The 19,701-nt window shown below is 47.3% G+C and overlaps 1 protein-coding gene across 1 annotated transcript; it reads right to left on the reverse strand.

The window, feature by feature from the left end:
* Positions 1–10,061: 10,061 nt before the first annotated feature.
* On the reverse strand, positions 10,062–18,620 carry LOC306819134 (leucine-rich repeat and fibronectin type III domain-containing protein 1-like protein; the record flags this gene model as incomplete). Its single annotated transcript, XM_079372897.1, has 4 exons — positions 10,062–10,397; positions 10,572–10,784; positions 14,269–14,509; positions 18,454–18,620. Coding segments are annotated over 4 exons (936 nt in total), but the record flags the coding sequence as incomplete, so codon positions are not given.
* Between the last annotated feature and the right edge of the window lie 1,081 nt (positions 18,621–19,701).

The raw sequence follows: 19,701 nt of genomic DNA on the forward strand, positions 1-19,701 counted from the left end.
TCTCGCGACTCGTGAGAATCCACAGGTGTGAGCGTCATCGTGTTTCCCGTAGCAGAGGAGCGGTCTCTCTCTGTCAGGACGGACAAATCAAACTGTATTAAGTTGATTTTAAAGTGTTTAAAGACTTCAGCCGGCGAGACCAACAAACATCTGCAAGCCCAGCCTCTCCTCAAATACCTGAGTGCAGACACCCTCCACGGGTTCACCCTGCTTCTCTTCTTCTGGTTGTCACCACCCCACAGCTTCTGACCACAGGTGAAGGTTGAACGAAGAGCTCCGCCTTCAGGCTCCGCCCCCTCTTTTCCACAACCGTGCCATCAGGCCCTCACAAGACTCCAAGATACTTAAACCTCTTTACTTTGGGCAAAGGAATCCCTCCCACTCAGAGGGAAGCCATCCACGTGGTGCTGACCCTGCCCCGCCCCCCCCCGCCCCCGTTCCTGTTGGAGGTCCCCAGCATAAGAAAAACAACTAAACCACACCATCTGTAGAAAGCAGACTTCACTACAAAACACACTCTAAAAAAACAATCAAAGAACCAATCCTTTCAAAATGTTTTTTTTTTTTACAACCTGAAGATCTCAAAACTGTTTCCAAACACCGAAATAAAAAACATCAGTGCTGAATTGACACAGTTCTCTCTCTCTCTCTCTCGCTCGTAACTCATGCTTTCTCACTTTGAACAAGAAGTGATCTGGATGCAGATAAACGATGATCACGCCGGACTGAGAGGAAACAAAGACTTGTGCATGTAACAGCGTTTGGTGTTTCAGCACCACGGACAGCTCCATGGATTTATCTGGAGCCTCGACGTTTCAAACCCCTCAGTTAAAGACAAAGGATCAATGAGTCCGGCTGATTAGACTCATTCACTCATCACAGCTTCTTCCTCTGCCTTTAAACTCTGTGGTGACATGCTGATGAAGAGTACTGACACCGTGTCTTCTGCTTACACTGACCGAACGGTTAAAACTACCTGGACTAAAAGAGGAGAAGACGTCTGTCATAAAGGAGAATATTTTAGAGGTTTGGAAATCAAAGATAAGATAAGAGGAAAGAACAAGTTGCACCCCCCCCCCCCCCCCCCCGTCTTTAGTTCAGTTTTTCATCACAGCAGAAGAAAGCAGCTGTGTTGGTGTTTACAGAGAAAATAAAGCCGATCTGTTTGCAGAGTATTTGCTCGAGATTTGGATGGAGAGGCAGAGAAGAAGTGAGTCAGACAAAGAGAAGAAAGAGAGACAGCTGGCAGGGAGGAGAGCGGGCATCATTAGTGGGGAAAAAGGTCAACGCGGCCTCGGCTTAGCTCGACTGAGGGAACTTACTACACGCATGCAGGCGTGTGGGTGTTTTAAAGAAGCTCTGCAGGCTTCATGGAGGGCCGTGCTGCTGACTGAATGAGTGACTGAAGTGGCTGAGCTCAAGAAACACTCGTGCCATATACAGATGCTTTTTTAAACACATGTGTTTAATTCAGATGTTTCATTGGCTCAGGCCAATAACAGGCAGAAAGAAGCGGTGGAACAAACTGGGGCCACGATCCAGACCAGAGCAAACGATCTAAAAGGAGTGAAAACGTTCCTTAAGGCTCTGACACACCGAGCAGACGGCTCTCCACGCCAGCAGGCGGCGGTCGTCCGTCGCTATGATACGAGAAGGTCGTTTTCACACCTCGGTCTCGGCCGCCACTCGTTATCAAAGGCAGCCGAGGAATCAAGAATAATGTCTGATAAAAAGCTGAAAAGAATGGAGACTACAGCGGCAGGCTCAAGGGACTTTTCCTGAACCTGTGTGTCCGATCAGCCAATCAGAGAGCTTCCCCCGACCTGATCATCAGGTAGCGTGACGATCGACACAGACACAGGAAGGCTGAAGTCAGATTTGACCTCCTGCCGACTCTGAGAGTGGCGCAGTAAGTTTGAACAGGAGGGACAAAGCTGGGATTTGATCTTCACCTGAAAGGCGCGGCTGGCTGTCAGCCTCTGAGCTGGACGGTTTCTAACCAGAGACCCGGTGGGACACGGTGACATTTGGCTGACGGAGAGAGAGAGAGGGCAGGAGGGACGAGCCGGGCACAGAGCTGACACGATGGAGTGAGTGATGACTTTCTAAAGGTCTGTCGCTGATGCACAGATTGTCTCATCACTTCATCAGAATACGGTGAGTTGTCACTTCCTGGACCCTTCCTCACCTCCGTCCACCTTCCTCTTCATCAGCTGAGCCAATGAAACATCTTCACTTATTGTCAGCGTCCGCCCGTCGCTCCTCCAGCTTTACATTCTGTCTCTCTCTCTCCTCTTTAATCTCTCCTCCCACAGCCGGCCAGGTTGGTAATTAGAAAGCCAGCTCACACACACTTTCTCACACTGTGCTCTATGAAATCCTTCATGTTAACACACACACACACACACACACACACACACACACACACACACACACACACACACACACACACACACACACACACACACACTTGTACCCTGGACAGACAGAAAAAGAGGAGTAGAAGAGAATATTAAGGAAGGAGAATCAATAGATTCATTTCCTGGTGCTGACAGGAGTTGATCTCTCCCTGGACTCATAATCCTTAGAGTGTGTGTGTGTGTGTGTGTGTGTGTGTGTGAGTGTGTGTGTGTGTGTGCATGTGAGGAAGAGAGAGACAGGGGGGAGAAGGGAGGTGAAGGATAAGACTCGTCAGGTTCTTCTTGCCCTGGGGTAGATTTGAGAAGGAGGGAGTGATGTAAAAATACAACCTTTTCCTCCCCGACATGTTGCCTCCCACCTGATCGTGTGTTGAGAGTCCAGGAGGAAGAGGAGGAGGAGGAAGATGATGAGGAGGAGGAAGATGAGGAGGAGGAGGAAGAGGAGGAAGAGGAAGAGGAGGAGGAGGAGGAGGAGGAAGAGGAGGAGGAGGAGGAAGAGGAGGGGGAAGAGGAAGAGGAGGAGGAGGAGGAGGAGAAGGAAGAGGAGGGGAAGAGGAGGAGGAGGGGGAGGAGGAGGAAGAGGAGGGGAAGAGGAGGAGGGGGAAGAGGAGGGGGAAGAGGAAGAGGAGGAGGAGGAGGAAGAAGAGGAGGAGGAGGAGAAGGAGGAAGAGGAGGAGGAGGAGGAAGAGGAGGGGGAAGAGGAAGAGGAGGAGGAGGAGGAGGAGAAGGAGGAGGAGGAGGAAGAGGAGGGGGAAGTTGCCCATTTTGAAGCGATGAAGATCGTTGGGTTGGGAACCAGAGGGTTGTCGGTTTGACTCCCGGTGTGGACCAAAGTATTGAAGTTGATGTTGTGTTGATGTGGAGTTCTTGAGCAAGGCACTAAAGCCCCAGAGCAGCTGAACTGACTGTGAGTCTGTCATGATGGAAGCTGCAGCACTGATAAGCACCGCCATGCTCTCTGAACTTCTCTGAACTTCTGACGTTCTCACCGCCCCATTCGTCACGCCGTTATGACGGGGCAGCCGCCGCCTGCAGGGAACGGCCTGCAGCTTCTGAGTGACCCTCCCCCCGCCCCTCGACGGCCTCCATGATGAACCCCGGAGCTGCAATCAGCCGACTGCAGCCGCTCAGTTCACACAGATAACAGCTTCTACACCGTGCATGGGAAGCAGGACGCCGATTAACAGCGTGCATGTTGCTCAGAGGCGGCGCCAGGGTGGGGCCAAAGAACCGCCAGAGGACCCCAAAGACGTGTCCGTGGTTCTACTTTGTATCGACTTCCTCCAAAGAGACTCGATCAGAAGCTGCAAACGGGAGTGGTGATGATGAACCTTGTAAGGCTCACACAGGTCACTGAAAGAGAAGCCAGAGGACGGGGACGAGGAAGGGGACCTGCTCCAGTCTTTCCTGAGGATTCTGGCGTTGAGATGGGCCGTCATCCCCGACCCCGAACAAAACTGAGAGACATCAGAGACATGCTGGAGAACCAGGGCACTGGACAGGAATCAACAGATTCTACAATAACAAACCTGTTTTCATCACGCTGCATGGCTTGCTCTTGTATATTCTCTTTTCTCCTCCTCTGACTCCTCAAAGTGCTTTTACTCCGCAGGTTACACTCACACATTCACAAAGCAACAGGAGCATTGTCTTGCCCAAGGACACATCGGACGTGTGACTGCAGGAGCTGGGGATCAAACCCGCGACCTTCTGGCTCAAGGACGGCCGACGCCACTGATCCCAGACGTGTCGGCACAAAGGTTTTTCTTGTTTTTCTGCATCCAGCGGCTTCCAGTTACACAAGCTCTCTCCCCTCTCCTCTAATAATGTTGCATCAGTTTACAGCTCACAATGGATGCTCACAAAATCCACAAAGCACGCTGGGTTTCTATTCAACACATAAAACAGCACACGCTCTTCTGCAGACTAGAATCAACGGCTCGGGGAGAGAAAATACACGCACCGACAGAGAGGGAAAACAAAAAGCCACGGGTAAATATGTGTGACAAACACGGCTTATTAGATAAGATCCACTAACTCAGAAGCCTGTGTCCTTAAAATGACGGAACAGTTCGGCCTCCGCAGCAGAAGGAAGGGCAGCTTTTGTCGACTGAAAACATTTGTTGCTCGTTTGCAGACTTTGGAGAGAGCCGCTCACCAAGATCATTTTTCGCGTCTTTTAGGGCGCACGCACACGAGATAATCCGTACCATGCACGCTGTTTAACCAAGAGAGCAGGAAGAGGTGCACGAGTGCACGGTACGGGTGCTCGTGCACGGTACGGGTGCTCGTGCACGGTGCGGGTGCTCGTGCACGGCGCGGGTGCTCGTGCACGGCGCGGGTGCTCGTGCACGGTGCGGGTGCTCGTGCACGGTGAGGGTGCTCATGCACGTGCACGGTGCGGGTGCTCGTGCACGTGTCCTGTTCTGGCTCTATCTGACTCAGAGTCAGTGAGTCGCTGTCCTCCGATGTGTCTGCATGTTTTTCAAGTCATAAGACACGCCCACCTGTGCAGTTCTTTCAAAGACAGGCGGACATGGTGGATTTGACTGACGCCTGTATGAGATAAATCAGGAGGTTTGTGAGCTACACATCCTGCAACAACTTCTCAGTCGGTGTCCCTGACTGACTTCATGACTGCTGAGAGTGAAGATAACACATGAGGCACTTCTTCTTGCATCACAGAAAAAAAAGTTCCAAAATGATGATGATCTTTTCTGTGGTCTTCACTTTTATATTTGGAGAGTATAATGAATCATCTGCTGCTCCACACCTGTTTATCATTTTAGTGTGCGATGCAGCGACACGTCAGACACTCAAAGACTCATTATACCTGAAATATGTGAAACATTTAAGAGTCTAGACTTGGGCATACCGATGAAGTATAACACTCTAACCGCTTGCAAACAACTCCAAATTACACAAACGCACAAGCTCGCCGCTCGCGTGCATCGGCGTCTTCTTTAAAGAAGCAAACATGTCATCTTAGAGACACCTGAGGTGGAGAAGAGCCCGCAGGGCGCTCAGCGGATACGACGCCTGAGGAGTGACAGTAATTACAACAATGAGTGTGGAGCGACGATGGAACAGCTCGGCGCTCGCTCTGTAAGCCTGCATGGGAGCAGACTGCAGAGGCGGGGCAAAGAGGGCAGAGTGGGCGTCATGAGGCTCTTCTATTACAGTGTTCAGTGGAGAGGCCAATAACTCTGGCAGAGAGCGGCACTCCTGTTAGAAAATGTGTTGCACTTAAAGTCAAAAGTATAAGTACAGGCACTGTGGGATGGAATGCAGCTTTTACTTGAGTCATGGATTATAAGAGACGCCAGAAAAACACACACACACTGCCTGCTCATAATTAAAATAATTTGCATATATTTAGAGAGAGTGAGCAGAAGGCCAGCAGAGATAACTGAACACGGACTGGATGCACCTTCCTGAGATGATTCAACCACACTTTTAGGATTAGTTTGATTTAAACATTTGGAAAGTTTTAAGCTTCCTCCTTTGCATGAAATGTTTTTTCTGCACTTTGTTCATCCATCTTTTTTTTGTTTTAGCTCAGCCAACCTTTCGGTTTCTAGCCTGAGTCCAAGTCACGTTACGTCTGCACAGCAGGTAGGATTTTTATGCACAGGTAAATTCTCACTGGGGTATAATCCTGAAAAATGTATTTGGCTGAAAGGAACTAAAAACGCATGGGTTACTGTCTCCTCACAGTGAGGAGGTTGCTGGTTCAAATCCTCGTCATGTTCCCCCATCGTGTCACACTTTGCTCTGATCAACAAACTGATCCCGTCCCTCCTGTGTCTCTGCAGGCAGCTCCTCTCAAACAGCCACAGAGTATAAACGCTGAGCTCAGGAGAGAAATAAAACTAAAGATGGTTAAAAAGCAAGAGAGAAACATTTTGCTGCAGTTCCAAAAAAGCCCTCTCATTTTCCCAGCCGAGGCCGAGAATCTAACTGCTGACCTTTGAAACAGGAGAAGGCTGCATCTCTGTGCCTGCAGGCTGCCACAGCAGAGTGAATGTTAAAAGAAAAGGAGAGGCCGAGCGCTGAAGTATACACCTGCTGTAAATACTGCACAAGCTCCGAAAGTACAAGAAATAAAATAGCTCTCCGTGTGTTTGCTGTGCACGGGCACGGGGAGAAGAGCTGAAGAAGCAAACAGGACGAGGAACACTCTTTGTTCTTCGCTCAGATCCAGCCTTTTATATTTGACTAAAATATTTATCTGGGTCACTTAAGATGGATGCAAACGCAGCGTGCAGGAGCGCCGTCTTTGTGTTCGCGAGGTCGGCTTTTCGTTCAGTTTGAAACCTGATGAGAAACAGGAGAAACACGCAGAGCAGTTCATCAGCTGTTTAAATGAATATCAGGTCTCATTTGAGACATAAATTCTCCTTGTTGCAAAAGACAAAAGTTGCAAAGACTGCTCGGCTGTCCATGCAGCGCCTCCAAATCAATAATCAGTCACATCAGAAGGTTTGGAGATTGGTACCCCGCTGACGTCTTGTCATGAAGCGATGATGTCTCGGGCTGCTTGTAGTCGAACAGATGAAAACTTGTCTGCTCTGAAGTGGAGGAGGGTCATCAGCTGACACTGTGCTGCAGCTTTCTCACACTCGGCTGCAGAGAAACAGACCCTCCTCGCCGTGGGAAAACCATTAAGGTCACTGACCACGGATCAATCAGAATGATCTATCTCTCTCTCTCCTCGCTGCTCCCTCACGCTGAAGGCTACAGAGCGACCAAACGGTCACTTGAGCCCTTTTTGGTTTTCAGTTGAAATGAGATTTGAGGCCGTGGACACATTTCAAACCGTCATCTGTCGGCCCTCCAAACGCTCCATAATGCCACTCAATTATGCATTCTGAATGACGTTGCTAGGTTACGGAGCTGGCTAAGTGGCTGATGGGACCATGCAGTGGTCGCTGGGTGTCGTGGGCTGATGGAGGGTCCACTTGGCAGCTCCAGCCTGAAACGCACTCTGAAATCGACATCTGGTGATTAGGATGTGCAAATCAAGTCAACAAGCTGCTGCTCCGGAGGATTCCGGGTTTGGACACGGACCAAGAGCTTCCTTCAGGGAGGCTCGTAGTCTGTGCAAAAACCGAGCCTGTCATGAAAAATGTGTCAGCGAAATAAACTTCATGCAACTCTGACCCCCTAGTGTTTAAAACGGGTACTGCACCCACGAAGGATTTGGGCTGATGTGGACTTACGTGTTACTGGCTGATGCAAAAGTAATGTGACTAATAGTGTAGCATTACTGGGTCAGTACCTCAACACTGGTTAGTAGCAGGTTCTGGAAAAAGGCTCTGGTGGTTTGCTTCTGTGAAAAAGGCTGAACTGAAATGGCTGCCATGTTATCCTGGCAGGTAAATCCTCTGTGTTAAAGGTTCTTGTAATCGTCTCAGTGATATTTTTAAGCGTCTGACATCTGAACAGGAAGAGAGGAGAGAGATTGACATTTCTGTTGTTGTCATTCAAACATCACCAGACTCCATGATAAAACCCTCGTTCTACCCGGCGGTCCAGGAGAGTTTGTGTTGAACACGATATTAAAGTGTTCTGCCAGGTAAAATAACGGGTGTCTGGTGGCCTCAAAGAGAGTCATGTAAAGACTGTTTCTGTTTCAAATACGATTCTTCCTCTTCAACAAAATGGCTCAATCTGTGCAGGGATGCTTTTTGTAATGTTTGTGAGACATGAAGAAGAACACTCTGATCCTGTCAGGGACCAAACAACACGTCTAGGTGCCTTGATTTTTGGGCATTTGTCTCTGATGTTTAAATTGCAGGTGAAAAACATCTGGAGCAATTTCTGTTCATTCTCTGTTTTTTTTTAGTCACTCACATGTTTCCACTGTTATTTCTTTCTCCCCAACCAACCTCATTAATCGTTCATTCATTTACGTGCGGCTGACGAAGCAGTGGGAGCAGAACACCATCGCTTAAATGAACACCATCACTAACGCCGGGTGATTTTTACCCGATAGAATAGATCCAATAAAAAGTATTTCTTATCAAAATATGACAATACAAATTAGAGGAGTGGTCTTTAATTTTCCAGCTGTGACACTTTGTGAACAAAGTGAAAAAAGTACCAAGGGGGGACTCTAAGAAGTTTATATACTGTTATGTTACTTTATATATATTTTTTGTTGATTATTATTTTTTATTATTATTTTGTTGTTGTCTTCACGTTTGAAATAAAACAAATAAATAAATAAATAGTAAGTAATTAAAACAATAAAACAATAAATAATACATAAAACAATAAATAAATAGATAGATAGATAGATAGATAGATAGATAGATAGATAGATAGATAGATAGATAGATAGATAGATAGATAGATACTTTATTGATCCCGAGGGAAATTCAGGGCATCCTTAATAAACTCTATAAAAAGGCTCCAAAATTACCAAAAAATTAAGAAATAAAAAATAACCTTAAAAAAAAAAAAATATCAAACTGGAAACTTGATCTTTGGTCCACCTATAGCTGGGACATGTGGGACTTCCCTTGTGAAGTCACAGTCTCTTTGACACACAGACAGCTGCAGGAGAGAGAACACCCACGCCTTCAAAGACGTGAAAGAAGATGCTGAAGCTAGCGAAGGACACGTGACACAAACGCAACGTCATGAAAATCCTGTCACAACGTGAGCTCAGGTGAAAACTGGTGATAGTATTCTAGGGTTCAGTGTTCAGACTCTCCGGCGCTCCCTGTGTGCAGGAAGCTGACTTCACCTCACTCCTCATGTTTTAGATTTCCACACGGTTTCTCAGCAGCCAATCATCATTTCCGCTCCAATCCCGATGAAACCACACATTGTGCAGATCATCGTTTATTTTCTGTCTGCACTTCTTTCGTTACTCGCTGAGCTGCTTCTCCTCTGAAACAACAACAACCTGAAACAGCTTCCTACGCCAGGAAGACCTTGGTGATACCAACCCACACAGGGACGATCTGAGAGAGGAGTAAAGACAGATAGAACGGCAGGAATCACACACACACACACACACACACACACACACACACACACACACACACACACACACACACACACACACACACACACACACACACACACACACACACACACACACACACACACACACACACACACACACACACACACTTCCCGCACTTGTTTTTTTCACCTGCTAAGTATAAACGCACAAATATATGTGCATAAACTTCACCGACGACCCAGGAGACAATAAATAAAGCAAAGCTATCTGCCATGCAAACACACACACACACACACACACACAGTCTGTTGTACACATTGTTAGGAACACAGTCAGCTGTTAATGGAGGGACCTGGAGACCTCCAATATGGCTGCCATATGTGACACTTTACTTCCCCTTTGCTGCTGCACGACTGTGGAAAGCAATCTGAGAGCACGCCTCTCTTTTTTCAGCGAGTGAAAGGTTTGAGCAACATTAAGATTTCACTCCGACATCGTCCCCCAGACACCTCGGGACTCGGACACTCGGACACTCGTTACGCTGCACCTGAACAGCTCCTTAAACAAAAGGTCACAAAGACAGCGTGAGAAGCGACTCGCTGCAGACTGAGAGGCTTTGTTCCAGCTTCTTCTTCTCACACACACACACACACACACACACACACACACACACACACACACTCTTACCTGTATATGAGTATGTCGTCTGTGGAGCTGTTGTACTGGATCTGGTACATGCGGACTCCTGGTATGTGGTTCTGCGGGGGCCACCTGATGGTAGCCGAGCTGGACGTTAGATCTGACACGCTGACCCTCTGCTGGTCGGAGCGCGCCTGACCTCCGCTGATGTTCGACTTTATCGACGTGGGGATGTCTGAAGGCCCCGGGTCAGGGTCCAGCTTGGGGTCGTAGTGTGGCGACGGGTTGACCACCAACTCGACCGGAGCCGTGGCCTCTCCAGCGGCGTTTGAGGCTATGCACGTGAACTTTCCCGAATCCTACGAATCAGAGAGGAGAAGAGGCCCAGCAGTTAGGTAACACATACTGAGGCGAGAGTCCGACATGCAGGCGGCCCGGGTCCAAGTCAAAGGACAGTGGTACATGGGCTGGCATACATCGGACATGTGGCTACAGCAGCTGGAGAACACATAACCTCATAACTCCACGCGTACCTTCACTGAAGCTTTAAGGATGTCCAGAGAGCCGTTCTCGTAGCACACGGTTCTGGACGTGTTTCCGATCAGCTTCCCGTCAGGACTGACCCAGTGGGTGGAGGGTTCGGGGTCTCCGATGGACTTGCAGCGCAGACTGACCTCCTGACCCTCCATCACAAACATCTTCGACGTGTGTCGAGTGATCATGGGCGGCTCGCAGACAAACTCCTCCTGGTAGGAGAAAAACGAGACCCAAACATCACGAGTCACCTTCTTTAACACGACTCTCACTGAACAGCAGCATCCAAAGGATTTCAGCGAAGTTTGAGGGTTTGACGAACAAAGAAAAAGAAAAGTGCGACTGCTTGTACGACTTTTATGTAAAATAGAATCAAAAGTTTAAACTTGGGAAAAAGTGAGAGTGCCTCCTCCGACCACCCATGAATCCCAAATCCTTACATCCGCCTTGACGTCGCTTGATTCCCTGCACGCTGGGTGGCAGGACGTCTTTCTTTCGCTGCATCCAGCAGCTAAACGCACCTCCCAAATGTATCTTTGTTTCATCGCTTGATTTCAAATTAGAGTGCAGAACTTTTTGTAAGAATGATCCGTGATCAACAAACCGCCTCACAAACTCATGAAATATTCAGCTTGTTGTTGTGTAAAACATTACATTTCCTCTGCATGCAGCCTCCGACTCTCACACTGCTGTGTTCCTCTGACAGAGGGAGTGCAATTGTTTGCACGGGGAGATTAAGTGATCGCAGGAGTTTTCCAACTCTTGCAATATTTAAAACCCACCCACTGGCACCTAAGCCTGCAGAAAGCCAGCCCAAACCCTGGTGGAGTATTAGTGCTAGGCCAAGCAGGGCCAGCCGAGGCTTACCAGGGCTTACTCATCATGCCTACCACTCAGTGCTCCTCCAAACCTCCTCCCTGACTCTTGTTACCAGTGGAGATGATTGCTGACCTGTTGACCGCTGGGATGCAGCATCAAATAAAGCACTAGTGCCTTTCAGACTCGTATTACGTTCTAACCCCCCCAATTTCCCCCCGCTGTGACGCGGAGAGTGAAAGTGCTGTGATTGAAGCAGCTGCTCCCTGGTGTGAGCGTGTGGAAGTGTGAAAGTAAGAGCAAAGTGGAGTTCTGCCATCTGAGGGAAAAAAGAGCACGAACGCTCGTTTGGTTGTAATAAATATCCGTTTCCTCCTCGTTCCTCGTGAGGAGAATTGGACCTGTCGGACGTGTCAAAGAAGGAGCAGTGAAGACGCAACGAGCAGCTGCAGTGGAGCGTTCATCCATCTCCAGGCGGGACTTCCCTTGGCGGCTGGCGGCTGATGGATGCAGTGGAGGCTCACTCGTCCTTGCAGTGGGAGAGAGGCTATTAACTGTGTGAGTATTAATAAGCCCAGACACTTTGGTGACACGGAGGTCTGCAGATTGACCTCTTTACAAGGCTAATCCTCTTATAGTGATCCTACAGCAGCCTCTCCAAAGGAGGTCCAGCACTATTACTGGAGGTGAGGCAAAGGTCTGTGCATCATCCTCTCCTCCATGATACCAATTAATCCCATCTTTATCTCTGGCTGCACCTCTACTTATCATTGCAGCTCTCAAACAGCCCAGAGGGGTCGGGAGGCGAGGACTTCCAGGTGAGGTAAAAACGGAACATCCTGGACCGCGCCACTTAATTCAGCCTTATCCCTCCCAGAATCAGCTCAGCTGTGGTTCTCCCAGCAGGTGTTTAGATGAAGAGCAGATCAGCATCTCCTCAACCTTTAGTCCCACACCATCTAACTTCATTATGCAGCAGGAACAGAGAGCTGCGGAGGTTTGTTCTTTGCACTCTCTGAGCCGCTCCGTGATGTCTTACTATTAACATTTTAACAAGCGTTTCATCCTCCACAGAGCGAAAGTGCAGCAGCTCGTTTTGTGTTTTCAGCTGGCACGCTCCGGAGGTGAGTCCAGATGTGAGCTCTCCAAAAACACACAATGCTCACAACAGACTGCCAAGACGGACTCTCTGAATCCCAGAGGACGATTTCCAGGGATGTATGTTTTTAGTTTTGCTAATGGGAACTCGTTTTCAAAGTAAATGTTCTGCTCCCTAATGTTTTCCATGATGCATCCCATGATCCACACAATCTGTTCAATTAGTCAAAAATAAGCAGCGTTGGCCTTAAGAGGAAAATAATATCAAAACACACAATCTTTGAATGTGCTGCATAAAATGATCTCACACTAGGCTGCGGTAAAATCAAACATCAAGTCGACTCCTCCAGGCGTCTCAGGAGGAAGTAGTGTCAGAACAAAGTGGCGTGCAGAAAGGGAAAGTCAAGCGCTGAAATATTGCATAGAAACTGAGTGTTCATCGACAAGCTTGGAAATATTAAAACGTGGCCCCTCCTCCTGCACGCATCGAGCCGCAGGACGCCGTGTGAACGCTGCAGGTCAGCTGAAGCTAGCACGAGCTAACGGCTAATATTTGGCTGGTTAAATGTGAGGAACAGACTCATGGTGTCTTATCTGATAGTAAATTAAAAGTTGGGTTTTTCTAGGACAGAGAAAGTCACTCTCGATCTTTTCGATATTTTATTGACTGATTAAGTGTAAAAATAAACTTTATTCAAGCGCTGACAGTCATAAACCTGAAAGAAGAGTTTAAACAAATGTTTTCTGGTATCATTTCTATCGTCTTGTGCCTAAACAGAACAATCACGAGGGCTGGCAGTAATTAAAATCTGTGATTAAGATAACACTGTGACTCTGCAGACTCATACAAACTTGAGTTTCCTCAAAGTCACTTTTATTCTGAATAAACTCAAAATCAACCCAGAGCCCGTGTTTCTGACCTCTCGGGGTCAAGAATGAGCCAAGCTGAAAAATAAAGCATTTACATTCAATCATTAAAGACATTAAAGACCTGAAGGCTGAACAGTCGAGCACTTCCTGTCGTTCTCACAGAGCCGGTGGACTTATGGACGCGGTGTGGATTTGCTCCGGCCTGCAGATCTCTGGCACTGTAAGGGTTAACTTCTTTTATCTGCTCTGCATGCTCATATTTCATCAAAGTTGTTTGTTTTTTTCATGTTTTTATTTTAGGTTGCCTTTGTAACACATCCCCGGAGACTTCGGATGAAAAATAGCTCTGCCGCCACATTAACAGTAATGTTTATTAATGTGCACTGTCCTACTTCAATAGACCGATGAATCGCTAACGCTCTGCGCCGCCACCATCCAAAGGCCAAACCCGTTTACCTCTCATGGCTTTGTGTTTTCCATCACATGTTTGGTATTTGCCTCACTCCTGCTCTACACTGAGACGCTGTATAAACAGTGTTACATAAGGACGTGTCATGGCGGCTCGGATGCTTCTTCCTCCCTTTTTCTGCAGAAGCTCCACTCCGCTGTGACAGCGGCCATCTGCTGCGCTCGGGTGTCCTTGAGGAGGACGGCGATCGTGCACCCACAGAGGGGCCACAGTTCGGGCACCGGGGGAAAAGCTCACTCAGCTAGCAAAGGAGCCATTTCTGCGACTAATAGGTTTAAATGATGTATTATTAATGTTAGCTCACGAGGACTCGGGGCGCCTGGGATTAAGAAGAACGATATCTGTGTTTCCTACAAATGAAACAAGATAAACTAAAGAACATTTTCCAGACGATAAATCGCATTTATTGAGAAATCTACTTCACTCGCTCTGCAGTTACTCACCTCTCTGATGGTCCAGAAGTATTTTCCAGCCAGGTCTCTGGGCGAGGCGCAGGTCTCCAGGTCGTCCTCTCTGGTCAGCCGGCGTAGCCAGACCAGCTCACAGTTACAGTGCAGAGGGTTTCCTCCAAAGCTCAGCACCAGCGCCGTGAGAGGAGAACCCTTCATCTTGGCGTACACCGGGATGCGCAGGAACAACGGGTCTGGAGGAATCTTCTTCAGCTTGTTGGAGGTCATGTCCAGTCTGGTGCATGGAGACACACGCCGAGGGAGACGTTAAGTTCGTTGAGTTTTAATCGCAGTTTCAAAACAAAACACTCAAATGCTGCTCACACAGTTAGCATCCTTTTGAGTTTCAATAAACCCAACCCAGGCTTCCCTCTCCACCGCAACCTTTTTCAGGATTCAGGCCAGATGGGAAATATAATCTACTCTGAGGTCTCCTCTCAGGTGCCCACTAAACTTCCAAAGGGAGGCGTCCAGGAGGATCCTAATCAGATGCCTGAACCACTTTAGGAGAAGTTCCCCTCCATGAATGTCTGACCTCCAACGCTGAGCCCAGACGCCCTCCAGAGGACGCGCCTCACAATGACTGTTTTAACGCCTGCAGCCCTCCCTCATGGATAAGACCCCCGGATACTTCCACTCCTCCACTTGGATTAAAATGTAGACATCTCCATACAGGAGGAAATGAGAAACTCAAAGGAGAGGAGTGTGAACGGCAGCAGGGGACACGTCTTACTATTTTATGATCATCCTTTGCATGTTTAATCCATAAGTGTATAGATTAGTTTAAAACATCATCCGACTCGCTCTGAACCGGTTTATGGTCTTCTCTTGAATCCTCTTTACAAGCTTCATAAGCTTCTTCCCTGACTCATTTTTATGGAAATCTCTTCAGATGAAATATGAAGCAGCATCATTTCATCCTGAAGTTTTTTGTGTTTTCACTTCATTTACATAAAAACCGCCTCATTGGTCCGTCCAATGAAAATGTGATTTAGCTTTTCTGGACTTATCTGGACTCTGGGATTGCTCCGGTTTCACTGGAGTAGTTTACGTTTCATAATCACACAAACATATAAATACTGTGACGTTTTCCAATTGTTAAGTCGAAACAAAACAGATTGGTTTACAACTTTTCCCCCCCGACAATCCGACTTTCTGCAGGGCGGTGAAAGCTCTGAAACGGCTTGACTGATTGGTGGGAATCTGAGGTGGGCAGCCATGTTTAAATTGGAGTAATTGGGAGGGAAGTTGGGGGGGGGGGCAAAACCATTTCTCATTCAGGAGCCTTTTTCTTCATCACCTTTGAATCTGTGTCTGAAATCGTCCCATTGACAACATGCTGGGAGTCTTTGAGTTCATTCATGATTTTTTTTTTTTTTTTTTTTTTTTTACATTCTAAAAGTTTTTAACCCCAAAAACATCACTGAGATGAAGAATCTCATTTACAAGAGTCATAAAAGAGGCATAAAACACAGAGCAGATACACAAACCAACGAGACTCAGAGAGGATGTGGACAAAGACCATAAACATCCCTGACAATTCATCATCCTGTATGTCGCTCACTTAATGATCAATAATCTGAGGGAGGTAACCAGGGGATAAAAACAAACTACAGATCAGTAATCAGAAAGTAATTTGTAATCACAGTCATGACGTGGAAAAATAACCACCAATCTGTCGTGGTCATGATCGGTCTTCATTTAAAATCTGAGTGGAGACAAGATGGACGTTTTTTTCCATCTTGCTTAAAGCCATCGATTCCCCTCGAACCAAAATGCATCCTGCTTTTTAAAATAGGCCGTAAACCTGAGGCAAAGTAATCCTTCAATTATCCAACGTGCTTTCATCCAGAGGTCGTTGGATACCAACGTTGTTTCACTTTAAGGTCCAAGGTGACAAACTTTGGTTCAAGGTGAATTTAATTTACACTTCAGCTGAGCGACGGACGTTTGTGTTTGTGAGAAACGTAGACAAAACTTTGCAGCAAAATCAGATCCCACAAATGAGATCCGGCCGTGGAGAAGCATGACTCATCAGTTTTTTGGTCCAGGTTGCACTGGTGTCATTACGCTGCTGCACCGTCTCCGGGAACTGAACAGTCATTTTCTCACCAAACATTGGACCTGACGACGGGTAATAAAGTCGGAGATTTGAACTTTCGCTGTTGTCAGCAGCAAAACACAGAAAGTCTATTTCCCCCCCCAAAGTCCCTCCAGAAACATTCGACAACAACGATGACTTAACAAGAAGTTAATAGCTGTTGAGAGCAGCGAGCATGCTGCGCCTTACAAATTTCAATTAGGTTATTTCATGGACAGCAGCTTTGTGCTGTATTAATTTGCGGTGTGTGTATGTGTGTGTGTGTGTGTGTGTGTGTGAGACGCTCACCTGTACACACAGACTAATTCAGAGCTGCACAAGCAGCTTCATAAGTTTTGTGTCTGCAGGGGGAAAAATAACCCATCGCAGCCTTTTTAATAAAAGCACAAGTGTTTATCTGGAAGCGGTTTTTGGTTTTCCCTCCTCACACATCAATTACTGTCGGACGTTCGGATGGAAATTGAAATTGATTACTGTTAATGGGGTTGAAATGTTAATTTGTGCCGGCAGAGTTAAATTACTCTGCACACATGCAAACACATTTAATGTGAAAGATCTTCAAAGGCCGAAGCTGAAGCGCCTTCAGATACACACACACACACACACACACACACACACACACACACACACACACACACACACACACACACACACACACACACACACACACTGGGGAGAGAGATGGTTATTTGAAGTTTAAAGAAAAAGAAATCTGGAGTTGAAACTTAAAAATTCAGTGCAGATCAGTTGTGAGTTTGAGTCTCTGAAAGACATGAAGAAGAAAGTCGGGGTCACTGTGACTTCAGTGCTGCAGGATGACTGGACGCTCTGGGACTTCACAGCTCGGTGTGTGTGTGTGTGTGTGTGTGTGTGTGTGTGTGTATGGGACAGGGCACAAAGCACCTTGAATGATTCTGAACATTACTCGATCCACTCGATGTCATTTGATTTTTTTTTTTCCTCTCAGAAATCTTCTGCAGCCCGATGTCAGAATAAGCCTGCAGAGTCTGCAGGCTCGCTCTGATCCGTGCGTGTTGAAGGAGTTAAATAATAATAATAATGATTCCAGACGTGTGAGAGGATTTATCTTTTGTGCTTTAGTATGCAAACACACTCTCCCACAGTGTGAACTTCTCTGAGCGGAGCAGAGGACACAAAGTGCTCAGCAGGTCACCGCTTTAAACCCTCCTCCCGTCTGGGGTCAGAGCAGCGAGGGCTGCAGCATTTAACATTTTCTACTCAAGCGCTCAGGGCGAGAAGCCGCGGACACACCCGACGGAGGCCTGGTCAAAGTGAGCACGTCTCAGCTGTGAGAGCGTGGAGCACAGTGCAGCCGAACAGGAGTCTGAAGAGTTCAGCGTTCATTAAGGCGAGGTCCGACACGGAGGGATTTGCTCTGCAGATTTGAAGTTGAAGCTCGAGCTGGACGTGCGCTCGCTTTCTAGATTAATGTCGAATTGGTTTCAACATGAACTGAGTGAAAGTGCAGATCATGAAGGGAGCTGAACAAAATCTCATTTTTATCTTAATTCTAATTCTTTAAAAGAAATTCTTTATCCTTGAAGGTCGGCTCTCTTTGATGCTTCTTCTATTTTTGGATGCATTTCTGTATTTAACGATTATTCCGGCGTGTTTTCTGTCTGACTACACGCGTGTGATCCTCTGCACGTCTGCAGGTTTGACAGCTGTGTGTGGAACCAGCTCTGCAGCTGTGTCAGGCCTCGCTGGGATTCACCAGAGCAGCTGCACAACGCCGGTTAAGTTTTCTGCACATAAACGACATCGCCAACCGTAACCATGACAACGACCCCAACTCGTCCTGCTTCAAAACATGAGAACAACAAACCCACCTGGACACCTGTGCTTCTGCACCAGGTCTACATATCAAGGCCCAGACACACCAAGCACATCGCCGGCCTGGTTTTCCAGCTCCGACGTTACCCGCCACTAAAAGGCCGAGTGCTGACAACGCCATTTAAAACCTTTTATTGGACATTATTCTGGATTAGTAGTCAGGTCTGCTCTTATGTTTGTGCACCGTCTGCTCGTTCTGCAGAGGGTTCGGACGCCATCCTGACCTGGCCAGCTTGTGCAGGTTGGAGAAGATGCCCTCGGGGACGCTCTCGATCAGGTTGTGGTCGAGGCTGAGGGTGTTGACGCTGACCAGCAGGGCGATGGTCTCCCAGGGAATGTCCACCAGGTTATTGTAGCTCAAATCCAGATCCTCCAGAGTCTCCAGGAAGTCCTGCAGGAAAAGGAGACAGAGGCAGGGAATGTGAGCAACAATCAAGGTTTTAACTTTTTATTTTGCATGGCAAGAAATCGAGTAAGACCTGATCGGCGTTTGGAGAAAGGTGAAGTGAATGGAGGAAGAGGAGTTAGAAAAAAAAGTGCAAAGGAGGAAGAAATACAGAAATGGAGATGAATGAGCGTGGCTGCTGCCGCACACTCAAACCTTGTTGTCTTCTCTAATTGCCTCCTTACAATTCTCATCATCAGCACACAGTGGAAATGCCATGACTCAGCAGAAATCACAATGAGAATAAACAAAAGGGCGAGGGAGATGGATACAGAGAGGAAGCGAGGCTGAAGGAGAGCAATAACAGCCTGTTGATTCGCCAAAGTGTTGTTGGCGTCGCTGTAATTGCTCTCATAATTCACACAATCAGGACACTGTGTGAATGTCACAATGCCTCAATTCTCATTACAATAATCTGCACGTTATTGCTTTCTAAACAAAGGAAATATGAATTCAGAGCAACAAAGGACCTTTTAAGAGCGAGAGGAGGAGCTCTGCACGCAAAACAATGACGGGAAATGAGCGGAGAAAAAGGATTTTTCTGGTTTACGTGAAGCTTAACGATTGACGTACGTTTGAAGCCTCTGTGCTTCTCCTGTCATCAGCCCCCCCGTGTCCCTGGACAAAATCAGGTTGTTTGTGGCTCTTAATGAGTGACTCACACAGTGCGAGTGTTTTCTGCCACCCGCGGCTCATGTCTCTGGTTAGCTTAAAGCAACTGAAGCTGTGGAAATAAAACGAGCGATTGGAACCGTCGCTGGATTAAAGAAGGTCAAGACACATCCTAAACTCATTATTACTAAAACCCTGCATGTGTCCTACAAACACACAGGACTCAACGCACCAGTCAGTAACATGTGATATGATCAGACGTGAAGGAAACGTGAACATTTGGCTTGGTTCGTTCATTATTCTCTGTGACCTTAAACAAACAGGCTGTCGGGTGATTTGAATTATTTAGAGTTTTATTTTCTGTTCTTATTTTCAGTCCGTGCGTCAGCTGCTCTTAACCTTCAGCATTTGATTT

Source organism: Symphodus melops (genome assembly GCF_947650265.1).
Source record: "Symphodus melops genome assembly, contig: scaffold_402, whole genome shotgun sequence".
Classification (NCBI taxonomy): Eukaryota; Metazoa; Chordata; class Actinopteri; order Labriformes; family Labridae; genus Symphodus; species Symphodus melops.